Source organism: Mustelus asterias, chromosome 9 (assembly GCF_964213995.1).
Source record: "Mustelus asterias chromosome 9, sMusAst1.hap1.1, whole genome shotgun sequence".
Classification (NCBI taxonomy): Eukaryota; Metazoa; Chordata; class Chondrichthyes; order Carcharhiniformes; family Triakidae; genus Mustelus; species Mustelus asterias.
In genome coordinates this window covers 64,346,222-64,362,276 of record NC_135809.1, presented here as the reverse complement: position 1 = coordinate 64,362,276, position 16,055 = coordinate 64,346,222, and the positions used below count along the sequence as shown (strand labels likewise).

The 16,055-nt window shown below is 45.5% G+C and overlaps 1 protein-coding gene across 1 annotated transcript in view; it reads left to right on the top strand.

Annotated features, from left to right (window-relative positions):
• The first annotated feature begins 432 nt into the window (after window positions 1-432).
• Window positions 433-16,055, top strand: part of tmem178bb (transmembrane protein 178Bb) — a 428,056-nt gene continuing 412,433 nt past the window's right edge. Inside the window, exon 1 of the mRNA XM_078220293.1 lies at window positions 433-1,235. Within this exon, the coding sequence (XP_078076419.1) occupies window positions 857-1,235 (379 nt within the window). The 5' untranslated portion in view covers window positions 433-856. The remainder of the gene's footprint in view (window positions 1,236-16,055) is intronic.

Below are 16,055 nucleotides of genomic sequence, written 5' to 3'. Positions count from 1 at the left end.
TTTACGAATTGTTAAGAAAAAGATTCCCGCCGCAATATTAAACAGAGGAATCCTTTATTTGAAAAAAACAACGAATAACCGACATATTGTCGAGGCGTGGCATTGTCTGAGCTTTTACAGCTTTTGATATTGAAGGAGAGATTGTTTTGTCTTCAGGTGCGAGACAATTCACAAAATGGCAATGGAAAATGACCGGGAGTTGTGTGTGGGTAACGGGGAGCGGGGGATTGTTTGAAGCTTTGGCGATGAGACGTCCTCGCTTTAAGGAGGGAGATAAATAAAACATGATCCTGCCTCAGGCTCAATGACATCAGGGTTCTCTCTGGTTGATTTTTCTTATTTCTTTCCTGGGAGATTTTCAGTCCGGGGTTTTGCAGGGCTGTGCTGAGGGGAGATTGGATGCAGTTTCTCTTTGGAGGGTCCTTTGTTTAGCCTCCTCTCCCCTCCCTCCCCTCTGAACAAAAGGCAAAGGGGCAGCTGAGTGCTTTGGGAGGTATTTTGGAGGGAGGTGTGAAATCTCAGGGTACCAGGCGAAGGGGGAGGAAGGCAGCAGATCCAGTTGCTGGGAAATGGTGGAGAATCTGTGAGTGGAGGCTTTTTCAGCTGCTGAGGCGAGGCCAGGAAGGGCTGGAGCTGCCTGGCTGCTGAGAGAGGAGATGCCCAGTCTGCAAATGTGCCCAGCCCATTGATGCAAAAGGCTCCACCTGTGCCAGGCACTGTTTGTAAAGGGGGCAATCTGTGTGAAGCGATGCCACACTGCAGGGGTGGATAGTGAGTGCTCTGTCCTCCCTCTCTCTCCTGCTCCACTGGCACCTTCCTCCTTCTTGCTGCTTTCTGCTGGGATGCTGTGAAGGAGATGGCAGCCGGGCGGCTCCTGCTCTACGCCGGCCTCTCCATGGCCCTGTGCGCCCTGGCCATGCTGGCCGTGGCCATCTGCTCCGACCACTGGTACCAGACGGACGCCAGGAGGCACCGGGAGCGCTGCAGGAACTACGCCAGCCGCACCAACCACCCGGGCTTCATCTACACCTCCAACAACCTGCCCCTCCGTGCCAGCCGCGACCAGCTGGACCGCTGGGAGGAGAAGCTGCTGGTGGCCAGGAACCGGCGCCAGCTCTTCGCCATGAGCGCGGCGGATGAGTGCAGCAGGATGTATAACTCCACCAACACCGGGCTCTGGAGGAGGTGCCACCGGCTGGGCTTTGACCAGGACACCGCCGAGCTGATCGCCAAAGGTATGGCGGTGGTGTGTGTGTGGGTGTGTGGGTGTGTGGCGGGGGGAGGGGGGCGGGAGGGCTTATATGATAGAAATTGTAACAGACCATTCAGCCCACCGAGCCTGCTAACCTGCAGGGCTAACTCCCATCGACCTAACTTGGTTCCCTAACCCTGAATACTCTCCCTAACCCATAACATCCTAACCCTTACTAACCTCCCGAATCTTGAATACACTTCCCTAAACCTTAATACCCTCCTTAATACCCCTCCCTAATACTTAATACCATTTCACAATCCTGAATGCCCTCCATAGCCCTTAATACCCCCAAAACTTTAATATCCTTCCCTAATCCCCAATACCCTCCCAACACTTAATACCCCTTCCTAACCCTTGACACCCTTCAATACCTCGAAATATCCTTCCCTAACCCTTAATAACCGCCCCGGGGTGGCATGGTGGCACAGTGGTTAGCACTGCTGCCTCACAACACCAGGGACCTGGGTTCAATTTCCGACTTGGATCACTGTCTATGTGGAGTTTGCATGTTCTCCCCGTGTCTGCGTGGGTTTCCTCCAGATGCTCCGGTTTCCTCCCACAGTCCAAAGATGTGCGGATAGGTTGATTAGCCATGCTAAATTGTCCCTTACTGTCAGGAGGACAAGCTAGGGTAAATGCATGGGGTTATAGGGTTAGGGCCTGGATGGGATTGTGGTTGCAGCAGACTTGATGGGCCGAAAGGCCTCCTTCTGCACTGTGAGATTCTATGATTCTATCATAATTCTTTATACCCTCCCACTAACCTGAATACCTTCCTTAACCCATAATAACCTCCCCTAATCCTTAATACCCTTCCACAACCCTTAATACCCCTCCCTAACCCTTAAAACCCCCAACCCTGAAGAGTCTTCCTTAACCCTGAATATAATCTATCAAGCCCAGCTTTGACATTTCCGATGAGTTCCCAATCTCAGCAGTTTTCAGGAACATAGAACAGTACAGCACAGAACAGGCCTTTCGGCCCACGATGTTGTGCTGAGCTTTGTCTGAAACCCAGATCAAGCTATTTCCTCCCTATCATCCCGAAGTGCTCCATGTGCCTATCCAATAGCTTCTTAAATGTTCCTAAAGATTCTGACTCCACTATCCCTGCAGGCAGTCCATTCCACACCCCAACCACTCTCTGAGTAAAAAACCTACCTCGGACATCCTTCCTATATCTCCCACCATGAACCCTATAGTTATGTCCCCTAGTTACCGCTCCATTCACCCGAGGAAATAGTCTTTGAATGTTCATTCTATCTATCCCCCTCATCATCTTATAAACCTCAATCAAGTCTCCTCTCAACCTCCTCCGCTCCAAAGAGAAAAGCCCAAGTTCCCTCAACCTTTCCTCATAAGACCTACCGTCCTGGTAAATCTCCTTTGCACTCTTTCCAGTGTCTCCACATCCTTCTTATAGTGAGGTGACCAGAACTGCACGCAATATTCCAAATGTGGTCTCACCAAGGTCCTGTACAGTTGCAGCATAACCCCACGGCTCTTAAACTCAAACCCCCTGTTAATAAACGCCAACACACTATAGGCCTTCTTCACGGCTCTATCCACTTGAGTGGCAACCTTCAGAGATCTGTGGATATGAACATTTGGAATACTGCGTCCAGTTCTGGTTGCCACACTACCAGAAGGACGTGGAGGCTTTGGAGAGAGTACAGAGGAGGTTTACCAGGATGTTGCCTGGTATGGAGGGGCTTAGTTATGAGGAGAGATTGGGTAAACTGGGGTTGTTCTCCCTGAAAAGACGGAGGATGAGGGGAGACTTAATAGAGGTGTATAAAATTATGAAAGGCATAGATAGGGTGAACGGTGGGAAGCTTTTCCCCAGGTCGGTGGTGACGTTCACGAGGGGTCATAGGTTCAAGGTGAAGGGGGGGAGGTTTAACACAGATATCAGAAGGACATATTTTACACAGAGGGTGGTGGGGGCCTGGAATGCGCTGCCAGGCAAGGTGGTGGAGGCGAACACACTGGGAACGTTTAAGATTTATCTAGACAGCCATATGAACAGAGTGGGAATGGAGGGATACAAAAGAATGGTCTAGTTTGGACCAGGGAGCGGCACGGGCTTGGAGGGCCGAAGGGCCTGTTCCTGTGCTGTATTGTTCTTTGTTCTTTGAACCCCAAGATCTCTCTGTTCCTCCACATTCTTCAGAACCCTACCTTTAGCCCTGTAATCCACATTCAAATTTGTCCTACCAAAATGAATCACCTCGCATTTATCAGGGTTAAACTCCATTTGCCATTTTTCAGCCCAGCTCTGCATCCTATCTATATCTCTTTGCAGCCTACAACAGCCCTCCACCTCATCCACTACTCCTCCAATTTTGGTGTCATCCGCAAATTTACTGATCCACCCTTCAGCCCCCTCCTCCAAGTCATTTATAAAAATGACAAATAGCAGAGGACCAAGCACTGATCCCTGTGGCACTCCGCTGGTAACCGGTTTCCAAAAGAGAGAGTTTCTGATTCCCACTACTCTTTGTGTGACAAAGGCTTCCCAAGATCAACCCCATTTGTGAATCTGCCCCCTCTGTCCCAGAACCACTCTCCACCCCCACCACTTCCCGAGGAAGTAATTTTTCTCTATCTAACCTACCAAGTCTTTCAATCTACCTCACTTAGATCACTCCTCAATCTCTTATACTACAAGTCTGCCCTGTGCAACATGTTCCCACAATTTAACCCTTTCAACTCAAGTTTGTTCTGATTATAAATTGTATTTGGCTGACAGTTTAAGCTTGAACTGCTGGAGGTAGAGCATAGAACCTCTAAATGTGCAGTGGCCGAGGAGAGGTGATTAAATGGTGTACAATTTACTGGGGCGGAGCGAGGGAGGAGGGCATCAGATATTTTGTGACAGATTGGAAACACTTCTTTGTGAAGAGGCGCAAATAAAGCACAGGTTTCCTAACAGTCCCCTGGGTCCTAGCTATAGAGCAGCCAGGAACTAGTAGGCTGGAATGCTTTCTTGAATTGTTTGATTCACTTCCTTCACAACCTACCCCGTACCAGCCCCCAGTCTCTCCTCCATTGCCTGAGGTTACTCACTCCTGCTGGGCTCTTGCTTGCTCCCTGTTGGCAGGCTGTTTTTCCGGGAGGATACACAGCTTGAATCTGGTTTCGAGCTCATCTGTATAGTGGGTGACTGGGGGTGGGGGGGAGGGGTGGTGTCATCAGGGGCAAGAGGCTTTGTGCCCTCTCCCCAGCTCTCCTCTCCTCTCCCCAGCTTCGGTGCTGCCTTAGTTGAGATGCACTAACCCAGCAATAGGAGGAACCAACTGTGTACTCCGAGGGGAGCGGGTGGCCGAAAGGTTTATCAGTACATGGAAGAGAATGGAGCTTATCTGGCCTGCAAACCAAATGCAATAGACCAAAAAATTAGCATGTCAGCTCAAATTTCGCAAAACAGTAAATCATGATTCTATGACTGTTAAGAGATGATGGAAAGTGCTCTTTAAATTGGTTAGCCATTAGACAACCAATCAACATGTGGAGGTCTTTGGAATGTCTGCATCATTCCCTTCTTTTTGAACAAGATTTAATTGTGAAAGAAAACAAAACTCAACATCTGGGTCCTCGGGATTAAAGTTGTCTCCTTTAGGTTTGCCAGTTGTCCAAACTGGGAATGGAGGTGCCAAGAACAGCTGGCAAGTTCTTAATAACACTGAGAAATTAAAACTAACACCAAGAAGTACATCCGAGGATGAAAGGAGTGGGAGAGGAGGCTGATGCTCATGAGGTGACATCGAGCATGGCTATGAATTGCCTGGAGGGACATGAGCAGATTCATGGCTTTGAATAATAGCAGATTGTGTTGGTGGAGGAGACAGTGCGATCAGCAGTAAAGTATGATATAATTCACAGCTTCCAAATGGCGAGAGGAATTCCATGCTGTGTATGATTTTTTAGGACTGTTCCATGATGAGCCGGTTATTGGTGGGTGTCTGTGTTTCTGCAAAACTGTAACTGAGACTGTTACCAACTGCTTTACACTTACGTGGGTGGAAACCGTGTCTTCAGTATGTGAAGACCTTCAAGGATGAGACAATTAAATCAACAGCAAACACTGCAGGGGTACAGAGCGGTGCTGGTAACACAATGAGAACACAGCAGCAGCGTATATGGGATAGGAGGACACAATCAGCGACATCCTAACGCCAAACATTAGATGCAGCAATAACAGTAAATTCAATGGGATTACGAGACTCAGTTAGGAACAAACAATGATGTTGGATGAGCCTCAGTTTGTGATATTGGACGAGCAATGAGAGTGAGACTGGATTACTGTTAGAGATACTGGATTAGCAGCGTTGGTGATATTGGATTAGCAGTGTCAGTGATACTGGATTAGCAGCGTCAGTGATATTGGATTAGCAGCGTCAGTGATATTGGATTAGCAGTGTCAGTGATACTGGATTCGCAGTGTCAGTGATACTGGATTAGCAGCGTCAGTGATATTGGATTAGCAGTGTCAGTGATACTGGATTAGCAGCGTCAGTGATATTGGATTAGCAGTGTCAGTGATATTGGATTAGCAGCGTCAGTGATATTGGATTAGCAGCGTCAGTGATATTGGATTAGCAGCGTCAGTGATACTGGATTAGCAGCGTCAGGGATATTGGATTATCAGCGTCAGTGATAATGGATTAGCAACATCAGTGATACTGGATTAGCAGCGTCAGTGATACTGGATTATCAGCGTCAGTGATAATGGATTAGCAGCATCAGTGATATTGGATTAGCAGCGTCAGTGATAATGGATTAGCAGCATCAGTGATATCGGATTAGCAGCGTCAGTGATATTGGATTAGAGGCATTAGTGATATTGGATTAGCAGCGTCAGTGATACTGGATTAGCAGCGTCAGTGATATTGGATTAGCAGCGTCAATGATATTGGATTAGCAGCGTCAGTGATACTGGATTATCAGCGTCAGTGATAATGGATTAGCAGCATCAGTGATATTGGATTAGCAGCGTCAGTGATACTGGATTATCAGCGTCAGTGATAATGGATTAGCAGCATCAGTGATATCGGATTAGCAGCGTCAGTGATATTGGATTAGAGGCATCAGTGATATTGGATTAGCAGCGTCAGTGATACTGGATTAGCAGCGTCAGTGATATTGGATTAGCAGCGTCAGTGATATTGGATTAGCAGCGTCAGTGATATTGGATTAGCAGCGTCAGTGATACTGGATTAGTAGCGTCAGTGATATTGGATTAGCAGCATCAGTGATATTGGATTAGCAGCGTCAGTGATCCTGGATTAGCAGCGTCAGTGATAATGGATTAACAGCATCAGTGATACTGGATTAGCAGCATCAGTGATATTGGATTAGCAGCATCAGTGATACTGGATTAGCAGCATCAGTGATACTGGATTAGCAGCGTCAGTGACACTGGATTAGCAGCATCAGTGATATTGGATTAGCAGCGTCAGTGATATTGGATTAGCAGCATCAGTGATATTGGATTAGCAGCGTCAGTGATATTGGATTATCAGCGTCAGTGATACTGGATTAGCAGCATCAGTGATATTGGATTAGCAGCGTCAGTGATATTGGATTAGCAGCATCAGTGATATTGGATTAGCAGCGTCAGTGATATTGGATTAGCAGCGTCAGTGATACTGGATTATCAGCGTCAGTGATATTGGATTAGCAGCATCAGTGATATTGGATTAGCAGCATCAGTGATAATGGATTCGCAGCGTCAGTGATATTGGATTAGCAGCGTCAGTGACACTGGATTAGCAGCATCAGTGATATTGGATTAGCAGCATCAGTGATATTGGGTTAGCAGCATCAGTGACACTGGATTATCAGCGTCAGTGATATTGGCATAGCAGCATCAGTGATACTGGATTAGCAGCGTCAGTGATACAGGATTAGCAGCGTCAGTGATACTGGAACAACAGCATCAGTGATTTTGGATTAGCAGCGTCAGTGATACTGGATTAGCAGTGTCAGTGATATTGGATTATCAGGATCAGTGATACTCGATTAGCAGATTCAGTGATACTAGTTTAGCAGCATCAGTGATACCGGATTAGCAGCGTCAGTGATACTGGATTAGCAGCGTCAGTGATATTGGATTAGCAGTGTCAGTGATACTGGATTAGGAGTGTCAGTGATATTGCATTAGCAGCGTCAGTGATATTGGATTAACATTGTCAAGTGATATTGGATTAGCAGCATCAGTGATATTGGATTAGCAGGATCAGTGATACTGGATTAGCAGATTCAGTGATACTGGATTAGCAGTGTCAGTGAGACTGGATTAGCAGCATCAGTGATACTAGATTAGCAGCATCAGTGATACTGCATTAGCAGCGTCAGTGATACTACATTAGCAGCGTCAGTGATATTGGATTAGCAGTGTCAGTGATTCTGGATTAGCAGCGTCAGTGATACTAGTTTAGCAGCATCAGTGATACCGGATTAGCAGCGTCCGTGATACTGGATTAGCAGCGTCAGTGATATTGGATGAGCAGTGTCAGTGATACTGGATTAGCAGCGTCAGTGATATTGGATGAGCAGTGTCAGTGATATTGCATTAGCAGGATCAGTGATACTAGATTAGCAGTGTCAGTGAGACTGGATTAGCAGCATCAGTGATACTGGATTAGCAGATTCAGTGATATTGGATTAACAGTGTCAGTGATATTGGATTAGCAGGATCAGTGATACTAGATTAGCAGTGTCAGTGAGACTGGATTAGCAGCATCAGTGATACTGGATTAGCAGATTCAGTGATACTGGATTAGCAGTGTCAGTGAGACTGGATTAGCAGCATCAGTGATACTGGATTAGCAGTGTCAGTGATATTGGATTAGCAGCATCAGTGATACTGGATTAGCAGCGTTAGTGATACTGGATTAGCAGCATCAGTGATATTGGATTAGCAGCATCAGTGATACTGGATTAGCAGCGTTAGTGATACTGGATTAGCAGCATCAGTGATATTGGATTAGCAGCATCAGTGATACTGGATTAGCAGCGTTAGTGATACTGGATTGGCAGCGTCAGTGATACTACATTAGCCGTGTCAGTGATATTGGATTAGCAGTGTCAGTGATATTGGATGAGCAGCGTCAGTGATACTGGATTAGCAGCATCAGTGATATTGGATTAGCAGCGTCAGTGATACTGGATTAGCAGCGTCAGTGATACTGGATTAGCAGCATCAGTGATATTGGATTAGCAGCGTCAGTGATATTGGATTAGCAGCGTCAGTGATACTGGATTAGCAGTGTCAGTGATATTTGATGAGCAGCGTCAGTGATATTGGATTAGCAGTGTCAGTGATATTTGATGAGCAGCGTCAGTGATATTGGATTAGCAGCGTCAGTGATATTGGATTAGCAGCGTCAGTGTATTGGATTAGCAGCGTCAGTGATATTGGATTAGCAGCGTCAGTGATATTCGATTAGCAGCGTCAGTGATACTGGATTAGCAGCGTCAGGGATATTGGATTATCAGCGTCAGTGATAATGGATTAGCAACATCAGTGATACTGGATTAGCAGCGTCAGTGATACTGGATTATCAGCGTCAGTGATAATGGATTAGCAGCATCAGTGATATTGGATTAGCAGCGTCAGTGATAATGGATTAGCAGCGTCAGTGATGTTGGATTAGAGGCATTAGTGATATTGGATTAGCAGCGTCAGTGATACTGGATTAGCAGCGTCAGTGATATTGGATTAGCAGCGTCAGTGATATTGGATTAGCAGCGTCAGTGATACTGGATTATCAGCGCCAGTGATAATGGATTAGCAGCATCAGTGATATTGGATTAGCAGCGTCAGTGATACTGGATTAGAGGCATCAGTGATATTGGATTAGCAGCGTCAGTGATACTGGATTAGCAGCGTCAGCGATATTGGATTAGCAGCGTCAGTGATATTGGATTAGCAGCGTCAGTGATATTGTATTAGCAGCATCAGTGATTTGGATTAGCAGCGTCAGTGATACTGGATTAGTAGCGTCAGTAATATTGGATTAGAGCCATTAGTGATATTGGATTAGCAGCGTCAGTGATACTGGATTAGCAGCGTCAGTGATATTGGATTAGCAGCGTCAGTGATATTGGATTAGCAGCGTCAGTGATACTGGATTATCAGCGTCAGTGATAATGGATTAGCAGCATCAGTGATATTGGATTAGCAGCGTCAGTGATACTGGATTAGAGGCATCAGTGATATTGGATTAGCAGCGTCAGTGATACTGGATTAGCAGCGTCAGTGATATTGGATTAGCAGCGTCAGTGATATTGGATTAGCAGCGTCAGTGATATTGGATTAGCAGCATCAGTGATATTGGATTAGCAGGATCAGTGATACTGGATTAGCAGCATCAGTGATATTGGATTAGCAGCATCAGTGATATTGGATTAGCAGCATCAGTGATACTGGATTAGCAGCATCAGTGATATTGGATTAGCAGCATCAGTGATATTGGATTAGCAGCGTCAGTGATCCTGGATTATCAGCGTCAGTGATAATGGATTAACAGCATCAGTGATACTGGATTAGCAGCATCAGTGATATTGGATTAGCAGCATCAGTGATACTGGATTAGCAGCATCAGTGATACTGGATTAGCAGCGTCAGTGACACTGGATTAGCAGCGTCAGTGATATTGGATTAGCAGCGTCAGTGATATTGGATTAGCAGCGTCAGTGATATTGGATTAGCAGCATCAGTGATATTGAATTAGCAGCATCAGTGATATTGGATTAGCAGCGTCAGTGATATTGGATTAGCAGCATCAGTGATATTGGATTAGCAGCATCAGTGATATTGGATTAGCAGCGTCGGTGATACTGGATTATCAGCGTCAGTGATATTGGATTAGCAGCGTCAGTGATATTGGATTAGCAGCATCAGTGATAATGGATTAGCAGCGTCAGTGATATTGGATTAGCAGCGTCAGTGACACTGGATTAGCAGCGTCAGTGATATTGGATTAGCAGCATCAGTGATATTGGGTTAGCAGCATCAGTGACACTGGATTATCAGCGTCAGTGATATTGGCATAGCAGCATCAGTGATACTGGATTAGCAGCGTCAGTGATACAGGATTAGCAGCGTCAGTGATATTGGATTAGCAGCATCAGTGATACTGGATTAGCAGCATCAGTGATACTGGATTAGCAGCGTCAGTGACACTGGATTAGCAGCGTCAGTGATATTGGATTAGCAGCGTCAGTGATATTGGATTAGCAGCGTCAGTGATATTGGATTAGCAGCATCAGTGATATTGAATTAGCAGCATCAGTGATATTGGATTAGCAGCGTCAGTGATATTGGATTAGCAGCATCAGTGATATTGGATTAGCAGCATCAGTGATATTGGATTAGCAGCGTCGGTGATACTGGATTATCAGCGTCAGTGATATTGGATTAGCAGCGTCAGTGATATTGGATTAGCAGCATCAGTGATAATGGATTAGCAGCGTCAGTGATATTGGATTAGCAGCGTCAGTGACACTGGATTAGCAGCGTCAGTGATATTGGATTAGCAGCATCAGTGATATTGGGTTAGCAGCATCAGTGACACTGGATTATCAGCGTCAGTGATATTGGCATAGCAGCATCAGTGATACTGGATTAGCAGCGTCAGTGATACAGGATTAGCAGCGTCAGTGATACTGGAACAACAGCATCAGTGATTTTGGATTAGCAGAATCAGTGATACTGGCTTAGCAGTGTCAGTGATACTAGATTAGTAGCGTCAGTGATATTGGATTAGCAGCGGGAGTGATACTGGATTAGCAGCATCAGTGATACTGGATTAGCAGTGTCAGTGAGACTGGATTAGCAGTGTCAGTGATACTGGATTAGCAGCATCAGAGATACTGGATTAGCAGTGTCAGTGATGTTAGATTAGCAGCGACAGTGATAGTGGATTAGCAGCATCAGTGATACTGGATTCGCAGCGTCAGGGATTCTGGATTAGCAGTGTCGGGAATATTGAATTAGCAGTGTCAGTGATACTGGATTAGCAGCATCAGTGATATTGGATTAGCAGCATCAGTGATATTGGATTAGCAGCATCAGTGATATTGGATTGGCAGCGTCAGTGATACTGGATTAGCAGCGTTAGTGATATTGGATTAGCAGCGTCAGTGATATTGGATTAGCAGCGTCAGTGATACTGGATTAGCAGCGTCAGTGATATTGGATTAGCAGCGTCAGTGATACTGGATTAGCAGCGTCAGTGATACTGGATTAGCAGCGTCAGTGATATTGGATTAGCAGTGTCAGTGATATTGGATTAGCAGCGTCAGTGATATTGGATTGGCAGCGTCAGTGGTACTGGATTAGCAGCGTCAGTGATACTGGATTAGCAGCTTCAGTGATATTGGATTAGCAGCGTCAGTGATATTGGATTAGCAGCGGCAGTGATATTGGATTAGCAGCATCAGTGATATTGGATTAGCAGCATCAGTGATATTGGATTAGCAGCGGCAGTGATATTGGATTAGCAGCGGCAGTGATACTGGATTAGAAGTGTCAGTGATGCTAGATTAGTAGCGTCAGTAATACCGGATTCGCAGCGTCAGTGACACTGGATTAGCAGCATCAGTGATACTGGATTAGCAGTGTCAGTGAGACTGGATTAGCAGTTTCAATGATATTGGATTAGCAGTTTCAGTGATATTGGATTAGCAGCGTCAGTGATACTGGATTAGCAGCGTCAGCGACATTGGATTAGCAGTGTCAGTGATACTGGATTAGCAGCGTCAGTGATATTGGATTAGCAGCGTCAGTGATATTGGATTAGCAGCGTCAGTGATATTGGATTAGCAGTGCCAGAGATATTGGATTAGCAGTGTCGGTGATATTGGATTATCAGGATCAATGATACTGGATTAGCAGATTCAGTGGTACTGGATTAGCAGTGCCAGAGATATTGGATTAGCAGTGTCAGTGATACTGGATTAGCAGCGTCAGTGATATTGGATTAGCAGCATCAGTGATACTGGATTAGCAGTGTCAGTGATACTAGATTAGTAGCGTCAGTGATATTGGATTAGCAGCGGGAGTGATACTGGATTAGCAGCATCAGTGATATTGGATTAGCAGTGTCAGTGAGACTGGATTAGCAGTGTCAGTGATACTGGATTAGCAGCATCAGAGATACTGGATTAGCAGTGTCAGTGATGTTAGATTAGCAGCGACAGTGATAGTGGATTAGCAGCATCAGTGATACTGGATTCGCAGCGTCAGGGATTCTGGATTAGCAGTGTCAGGAATATTGAATTAGCAGTGTCAGTGATACTGGATTAGCAGCATCAGTGATATTGGATTAGCAGCATCAGAGATATTGGATTAGCAGCATCAGTGATATTGGATTGGCGGCGTCAGTGATACTGGATTAGCAGCGTTAGTGATACTGGATTAGCAGCGTCAGTGATATTGGATTAGCAGTGTCAGTGATATTGGATTAGCAGCGTCAGTGATATTGGATTGGCAGCGTCAGTGGTACTGGATTAGCAGCGTCAGTGATACTGGATTAGCAGCTTCAGTGATATTGGATTGGCAGCGTCAGTGATATTGGATTAGCAGCGTCAGTGATACTGGATTAGCAGCGTCAGTGATACTGGATTAGCAGCGTCAGTGATATTGGATTAGCAGCGTCAGTGATATTGGATTAGCAGCATCAGTGAGACTGGATTAGCAGCATCGGTGATATTGGATTGGCAGCGTCAGTGATACTGGATTGGCAGCGTCAGTGATACTGGATTAGCAGCGTCAGTGATACTGGATTGGCAGCGTAAGTGATACTGGATTAGCAGCATCAGTGATACTGGATTAGCAGCGTCAGTGATATTGGATTGGCAGCGTCAGTGATACTGGATTAGCAGCATCAGTGATACTGGATTAGCAGCGTCAGTGATACTGGATTGGCAGCGTAAGTGATACTGGATTAGCAGCGTCAGTGATATTGGATTGGCAGCGTCAGTGATACTGGATTAGCAGCGTCAGTGATATTGGATTGGCAGCGTCAGTGATACTGGATTAGCAGCGTCAGTGATATTGGATTAGCAGCATCAGTGATACTGCATTAGCAGCGTCAGTGATATTGGATTGGCAGCTTCAGTGATACTGGATTAGCAGCATCAGTGATACTGGATTAGCAGCGTCAGTGATACTGGACTGGCAGCATCAGTGTTATTGGATTGGCAGCGCCAGTGATACTGGATTAGCAGCGTCAGTGATACTGGATTAGCAGCGTCAGTGATACTGGATTGGCAGCATCAGTGGTATTGGATTAGCAGCGTCAGTGATATTGGATTAGCAGCATCAGTGAGACTGGATTAGCTGTGTCAGTGATACTGGATTAGCAGCATCAGTGATATTGTACTAGCAGCGTCAGTGATACTGGATTAGCAGCGTCAGTGATATTGGATTAGCAGCATCAGTGATATTGGATTAGCAGCGTCAGTGATATTGGATTAGCAGCATCAGTGATGCTGGATTAGCAGTGTCAGTGATACTGGATTAGCAGCGTCAGTGATATTGGATTAGCAGCGTCAGTGATACTGGATTAGCAGCATCAGTGATATTGGATTAGCAGCGTCAGTGATATTGGATTAGCAGTGCCAGAGATATTGGATTAGCAGTGTCGGTGATATTGGATTATCAGGATCAATGATACTGGATTAGCAGATTCAGTGGTACTGGATTAGCAGTGCCAGAGATATTGGATTAGCAGTGTCAGTGATATTGGACTAGCAGCGTCAGTGATATTGGATTAGCAGCATCAGTGATACTGGATTAGCAGTGTCAGTGATACTAGATTAGTAGCGTCAGTGATATTGGATTAGCAGCGGGAGTGATACTGGATTAGCAGCATCAGTGATATTGGATTAGCAGTGTCAGTGAGACTGGATTAGCAGTGTCAGTGATACTGGATTAGCAGCATCAGAGATACTGGATTAGCAGTGTCAGTGATGTTAGATTAGCAGCGACAGTGATAGTGGATTAGCAGCATCAGTGATACTGGATTCGCAGCGTCAGGGATTCTGGATTAGCAGTGTCAGGAATATTGAATTAGCAGTGTCAGTGATACTGGATTAGCAGCATCAGTGATATTGGATTAGCAGCATCAGTGATATTGGATTAGCAGCATCAGTGATATTGGATTGGCGGCGTCAGTGATACTGGATTAGCAGCGTTAGTGATACTGGATTAGCAGCGTCAGTGATATTGGATTAGCAGTGTCAGTGATATTGGATTAGCAGCGTCAGTGATATTGGATTGGCAGCGTCAGTGGTACTGGATTAGCAGCGTCAGTGATACTGGATTAGCAGCTTCAGTGATATTGGATTGGCAGCGTCAGTGATATTGGATTACCAGCGTCAGTGATACTGGATTAGCAGCGTCAGTGATACTGGATTAGCAGCGTCAGTGATATTGGATTAGCAGCGTCAGTGATATTGGATTAGCAGCATCAGTGAGACTGGATTAGCAGCATCGGTGATATTGGATTGGCAGCGTCAGTGATACTGGATTGGCAGCGTCAGTGATACTGGATTAGCAGCGTCAGTGATACTGGATTGGCAGCGTAAGTGATACTGGATTAGCAGCATCAGTGATACTGGATTAGCAGCGTCAGTGATATTGGATTGGCAGCGTCAGTGATACTGGATTAGCAGCATCAGTGATACTGGATTAGCAGCGTCAGTGATACTGGATTAGCAGCGTCAGTGATACTGGATTATCAGCGTCAGTGATAATGGATTAGCAGCATCAGTGATATTGGATTAGCAGCGTCAGTGATACTGGATTAGAGGCATCAGTGATATTGGATTAGCAGCGTCAGTGATACTGGATTAGCAGCGTCAGTGATATTGGATTAGCAGCGTCAGTGATATTGGATTAGCAGCGTCAGTGATATTGGATTAGCAGCATCAGTGATATTGGATTAGCAGGATCAGTGATACTGGATTAGCAGCATCAGTGATATTGGATTAGCAGCATCAGTGATATTGGATTAGCAGCATCAGTGATACTGGATTAGCAGCATCAGTGATATTGGATTAGCAGCATCAGTGATATTGGATTAGCAGCGTCAGTGATCCTGGATTATCAGCGTCAGTGATAATGGATTAACAGCATCAGTGATACTGGATTAGCAGCATCAGTGATATTGGATTAGCAGCATCAGTGATACTGGATTAGCAGCATCAGTGATACTGGATTAGCAGCGTCAGTGACACTGGATTAGCAGCGTCAGTGATATTGGATTAGCAGCGTCAGTGATATTGGATTAGCAGCGTCAGTGATATTCGATTAGCAGCATCAGTGATATTGAATTAGCAGCATCAGTGATATTGGATTAGCAGCGTCAGTGATATTGGATTAGCAGCATCAGTGATATTGGATTAGCAGCATCAGTGATATTGGATTAGCAGCGTCGGTGATACTGGATTATCAGCGTCAGTGATATTGGATTAGCAGCGTCAGTGATATTGGATTAGCAGCATCAGTGATAATGGATTAGCAGCGTCAGTGATATTGGATTAGCAGCGTCAGTGACACTGGATTAGCAGCGTCAGTGATATTGGATTAGCAGCATCAGTGATATTGGGTTAGCAGCATCAGTGACACTGGATTATCAGCGTCAGTGATATTGGCATAGCAGCATCAGTGATACTGGATTAGCAGCGTCAGTGATACAGGATTAGCAGCGTCAGTGATACTGGAACAACAGCATCAGTGATTTTGGATTAGCAGAATCAGTGATACTGGCTTAGCAGTGTCAGT